Source organism: Gavialis gangeticus, unplaced genomic scaffold, assembly GCF_001723915.1.
Source record: "Gavialis gangeticus isolate Ggan-Ray unplaced genomic scaffold, GavGan_comp1, whole genome shotgun sequence".
NCBI lineage: Eukaryota > Metazoa > Chordata > Crocodylia > Gavialidae > Gavialis > Gavialis gangeticus.
The window spans coordinates 35,568,030-35,573,667 of record NW_017728995.1 but is presented as its reverse complement, the minus strand read 5'-3'; the positions used below and the strand labels follow the sequence as shown (position 1 = coordinate 35,573,667).

At 49.8% G+C, this 5,638-nt stretch overlaps 1 protein-coding gene across 1 annotated transcript in view; it reads left to right on the top strand.

Annotated features, from left to right (window-relative positions):
- ATP13A5 (ATPase 13A5) overlaps window positions 1–5,638 on the top strand; it is a 61,908-nt gene that overhangs the window by 34,054 nt on the left and 22,216 nt on the right. Inside the window, exons 12-13 of the mRNA XM_019503492.1 lie at window positions 1,397–1,585; window positions 3,079–3,140. Of these exons, the coding sequence (XP_019359037.1) occupies window positions 1,397–1,585; window positions 3,079–3,140 (251 nt within the window). The remainder of the gene's footprint in view (window positions 1–1,396; window positions 1,586–3,078; window positions 3,141–5,638) is intronic.

The window sequence follows — 5,638 nt, the reverse complement described above, 5'->3', positions numbered from 1 at the left end:
CTTTTCTACAGAGATGCCTTCAAGTTCATCATAGGCCTTGCAGTGATCGGCGTACTTGGACTGATCTACACAGCGTGTGTGTATGCATACAGGAAGGTCAGTGTGGACGATGGTGTAACGCATTCCCTTCCCCACGGGAGAGGGTAAGCCGAGTACGTGGAGCGCTTCGAGCCTCCCTCTGCTCCTCACATAGTTAAGTTTTTAACTTCCAATGAGAAAACAACAGAGCATCACAGACAGAATAGACTGTGACTTCCTCCAGGAACAAAAAAACCCCATTGTGCTGCAGTGATTTTTCAGCACTAGGAAGTGCACATGTGATGCTTAAAATAACAGAAAATGAGGGTGGAAGGGATCCCAGGAGGTCGCATCTAGTCCAACCCCCTGCCCCAAGCAGGACCAGCCCCAACCACATCATCCCAGCCAAGGCTTTGTCTACCCAGATCTTCAAAATCTCCAAGGATGGAGATGCCACCATCTCTCTGGGTAACCTGTTCAGTGCTACCTACCCTCCTAGTGGGAGATTTTTTCCTTTATATTTAACCTAAACTTCCCTTGCTGCATTGGGATCATGATCCTAAGTCTCTCTCTTCAGTGGCTCACTCCAGTTGGTCTCCCTGCTACTCACTGGAAACAGGTGGAGTTGCTCTTTTACAGTAATTCCAGTGGCAGGAGAAGGCGTTTTGGTGCTGAAGGTACAAAAGCTTTTCCACCTCCTAACGAGCACACGGCTCATATGCAATGAACTGTCACAGTTAGCCATTTTCTTCAATTCTTGCACTGTTGTAAGAAGTATCGTACATATGTCACTACGGAGGCTGCTGTGGAAAGAACGGGCATTTTGGTCACCGTCTTGTGACAAAGAGCCTAGCAAATAAAAAGAGGGGTGGAAATATGGGTGCCTTCCCTAAAGCAATGCTCTCCCCGTGACTGAGTGGTGGAGCAAGGGCTTATGGAAAGGTGAAGTATTTAGACAAGGCTTTTCAGGCCCTGGGACCCAAGAGCAGGGATTCTCAACCAGGCTGGCCTGTGAGGGGTGCAAACGTAATCCTCAAGACAAGCCCAGAGATTTTGAGAGTCCCCCAAACACTCTGCCCTTCCAGAGGTCTTTGCAATGGAAGATTTGTTATAGCATTTTTCTGTAGTCAACAAAAGAGCAACAACTGTGAGCTGCATTTTCGTAGGGGGGGGATTCAAGTCTGAAAAGCTTCATTGAGTCAGAGAGACGTGGGGCTGGCAGGGACCTGGCCAGGGTCAGGGTATAATCTGGCCAGGATATAAAATTCCTGCTTGATAATCGGTCTTATGCCCAGCAGCTACGAGAGCACAATGGTCTCCCTATTAACTATGAACAAACTCCTTCCCTTAACCATTTCCCACCCTCGTTCTGTTTCAGCAATCTGCATCAGACACGATAACGATGGCTCTGCTCCTCCTCACCGTCCCCGTCCCCCCTGCTATCCCGGCGGCTTTGACAACAGCCATCGTTTATGCCCAGAGGAGGCTGAAGCATAAGAAAATTTTCTGCATCAGCCCACAGAGGATCAACATATGCGGGCAGATAAACCTCGTTTGCTTCGACAAAGTAAGGAACGTAGCGCGGCGCATAATGAGCGTGTCAGCCAGGGACTCGGTGCCTCTTTGCGGATTCGGGATCATCTTCCTTGTGTGCATGCTCAGGGAATCAGACTTCGTCTGCTTCCTCCATGTACAGAGAGACTTACGCCAGGCCTTGCCCACCGAACCACCAGCCGCTGCAGGGCAGGGAGGTGGGGATGTGGGTGCAGCCACGTCACAGCACAGGGGCAGCCATGTGCCCATACATAAATTTGAAGCTGCTGTTCCTCCAGAAAGCATCTCGCCACAGCCCCAGTGCTGGCCATGCCCCATTTCTCGGCGTCCATGTGGCTGGCAGGTATTTTGTAGACAGAAGCCCATGACTTGCTGTAGAGTCCCCCAAACTCTAAATTCACCCCCCACACCTCCATATCAGGTGTGAATAATTCATGCGGGGTGCTCCGTGTGCGGGGCTGCAGCTGGTTCCAAATACGGCCCTCGATGTATCCAACCTCTTGGACAATCGCCCGTTCTCCACTCTGCTTTTCTTAATCATGTCCCAATCTAAAATCTGGGGCAATTCCATCATCCCAGGTACTGATGCTAGACTGAAAACATTGGGCCAAAACTTGCAGCAAGTACAGGCTCATTCAGTGCCAGTGCAGCTGCCTGAGACAGAGCCAGTTAGGCAAGACATGGATTTGGTCCATAATTCCCTTTTCTCCCGAACCCTTTCACTCATTCTGCCTCCCACACTCTCATAAAACTTCCCTCTGACCAGTATATACAATTTAGCTAACATATTGCTGATATACAGGGGCAGACTAAGCCAGGGGAAACTCGGCGCATCTCAGTTACTTCCAGAGGAGCTAGGACAACACACACCAGTGATGCTCAACCTTTTTGGCCGCAGCTAGATGGGTAGTGCCTGGTCCATCTGCAGGCCGGATCTGGCTTATGGCCCCAAACTAACACCCAGGGGCGCTGCATCGAGACCCCATCCTGCTGTGCAGTGGGGGCAGCCCCAACCCTGCCCCAGGGCAGGGAAGGCGGCTTGACCCGGGCCCTGTGGGCATGGGGGGTGGCCCAGCCCTGATCCGGCCACGGGGAGAGGACACGGCCTGGCCCCGATACAGCCATGGAGGGGAGGGGGCATGGCCTGGCCCCAAGCAACCGTGCTGGGTTTGGAGCTTGAGAATTTGGCGGCAGGAGAGGTGGTTGTATTAATTTCCACCACTCCCTCACAGCCAAAATTTCCTGACCCGTGGGGAGTCCCATGCCCAGATACTATGGCTCCATGTGTCATATTTGGTGATGGGCTGGAGGCAGAGGGCCCCCGATGTACGCCGTTCAGCCTTGGAGTCACTGCTTTTCTTATTTTTAAGACACTGCTTGTTTTGCACCATTTCTGCACTTGTACAATGCTTGAATTCAGCCCAGTTTCATTTACATCGGGTCAAGGGGCAGACTCAGGACCTGCAGCTTTATATAACCAAGTAATCCCATGTTTATTTGCACTAGACTGGCACGCTAACAGAAGACGGTCTGGATCTATGGGGAGTGATCCCTTCAGAAGAAAGCTGGTAAGCCTTTTTGTCTACAAATGTACTCTGTATTTTGGGATTATATTTAGGAGCTGCTCACCTAGGATAGAGAGAGAGGTAGTGCATAGATGCTTCTTGCAACAGAGATTAGAGCCCAGACCTCCCTGCTCCTAGCCGAGTCATGGAGCCGCTGGGCAGGAGAGCCAGACCCCTCTTTCTGGCTCAGCAAATCCTGCTATTGCAAAGGGGAGCAGCTTTAGGAGGAGTGAGGAGCACCCCCAGCCCTGAAGAGCTGACAGCCTGGTAGCAAGGGAAGTATACACCTTTGGGCAGGTGAGACATGGGGTAGGCTTGATCCCCCCCAGGCAGAGGAGGGACCTGAACCCAAGGGTCCAATAGCATAGGTGAGCGATGTAAGCACCAAGCTATATCAGAAAGAGAGAGGCCTGTCACCAGCATGGCCTCTTGTTGCTGTAGCTTTCAATGGAAATGGTGGTGGCAGCGGTATCTTGACATGCTGAGTCCTGTAGATGCGTCAGGTGTTCTGCATCTCAGGGGAGACTGGCTCTGGATCCTACCCAAGTTTAGGCATGAGCCAGGCACAGAGCTGCTCAGCCCTGACCGGACCGCAGCAGCGCTTGTGCATGCAGCAGCAGCAGGTGAGAGGCCTAGGGAGGTCTCCCAGAGAAAATCTGGTGCCGAGGGAATCAGACAGGGGCTTTGAGGATCACACTCTTGGCCTTGGATGAGGTGAGTTTTAGGCACTCAAGTCCTTCCTTTGAGGCCTCTTGAGGATGCTGTGGACTGCCTCACAAGATGAGCGCAGTTACAGGTGCAAACGTGATTCCCAAGATAAACCCAGAGAATTCAAACAGGAATCCAGAGGGTCACAAACCTGGTGTGGCCTTTCTGAGATGTTTGCAATAGCAGAGTTGCCCCAGCATTTCTCTGTAGTCAAAAAAATGAGTGAAAATAAAGATATGGCATTTTCTGAGAGGGAGCTCAAGTCTAATGAAGGAGCCCTTGAGTCAGACGGGGACCTGGGGGGATGCATTTGCACCCCACTTTAATTCCATCCAAAGTGTAAAGCCAACTGCCTACCAGTGGCAGCAGCACTTCTATTCAGGCAGCAATGAGGGGGTCAGCTGACTTAACGGCTTCTTATAATGTGCTTGATTCCTTCTAAACTCTTCACTCCATAGGTGTTAACAACCCTCTTTCTTTTTAAATGGTTTTCAGCGGTTTCACTACCCCAGCTATCCTTACATCTGCTGTGCTGCTGTCTGGTAGCTGCTTCTAGTAACATAGCTCCCATTGCACAGACCTGCAGACTGGTTTTTAACTCTAGCTAAAAACACTGACTCAGGTGTGGAAATATTAACTCAGGTGAACTTTCACTCAGGTGGGGGAAATCACTTTCTATGGAGCATTGGAGGCACTGCCCAGATGCTCCAGAAAGCTTGATTTTGGTTTTTGAATCTGAAAAAGATGTACAGTTAACTGTAATGACTGCAGGATGAATGAAACATCTTTGGATTATTTTTGCAAAGTTGTTTGCATTTTTATATATAATATATGATATACATGGCATAGCACATTAAAAGCACATTCCAATAAACTTTTTTTTTTTTTGGCTTCAGTCACAAATTGAGTAATATAGCTCTAGGCCCCTACTTATTAGTCAAGCTTCCAGTCTTTCTGCAGTGGGTGTTGTGCTACATGTGATGATGCACCACACCATCTGCACATCCCCTTTCCAAGGTCCTGGATCCACTCACAGCTTGAGTCTAAAAATGGTTGAGAACCACTGATTTAGACTGAAAGCTCCTCAGCACAGGCACCAGCTCTGTGCGACATTCATTACATTGGACTTTGGGTGCCCACCTCAGCTAGGGCCCCGAGGCACAGTGCCAACACTGTGTTGTATTGAATGCACATTTTGCTCATTAAGAGACGCTGAAGCAATGTTCATTAAATGCGGGGGGGGGACACTTACAGAATGACCTCCCTCCACTATATATTGAGCTTATTCAGCTGTCATGCAGGGTGTGAGTCCATAAATATTTCTTACGGACGAAACAAACCTTTCACCCTTACAACACCAGGATGCCCTCCTCCCCCGCCCCTAGTACTTACCAGCTCAGAGTCCAACTGCAGCTCCGTGCTGCAGCCACCATGGATTGCCCGGTCATCAAACCTCTCTGAATCTTTTCCAAAGATTCGGACCTTTAAATTGGTCCCCTGATTCAATTTGGATTTGGAGATTTGGCCACCGCATTAGGCCGAATCTCCTCTTAATCAAATCACCACCCAAAGCTTTGCACAGCCCTAGTGCTTGCACCCCTTCTGTGGGGAGTCTATTCCAGACTCTGAGGACTCGGAGGGTAAAGAAGATTTTTCCTATGTCTAGTCTGAAATGGTCTTCCAGCAGTTTGTGACTGTTTGACATTGTCTTCCCTTGGGGTGCCCTGGTGAACAGATGTATTCCCAGATCCTGATGTGTAGTGAAAATAGATACTTTTCTCTATGTTTCTTTG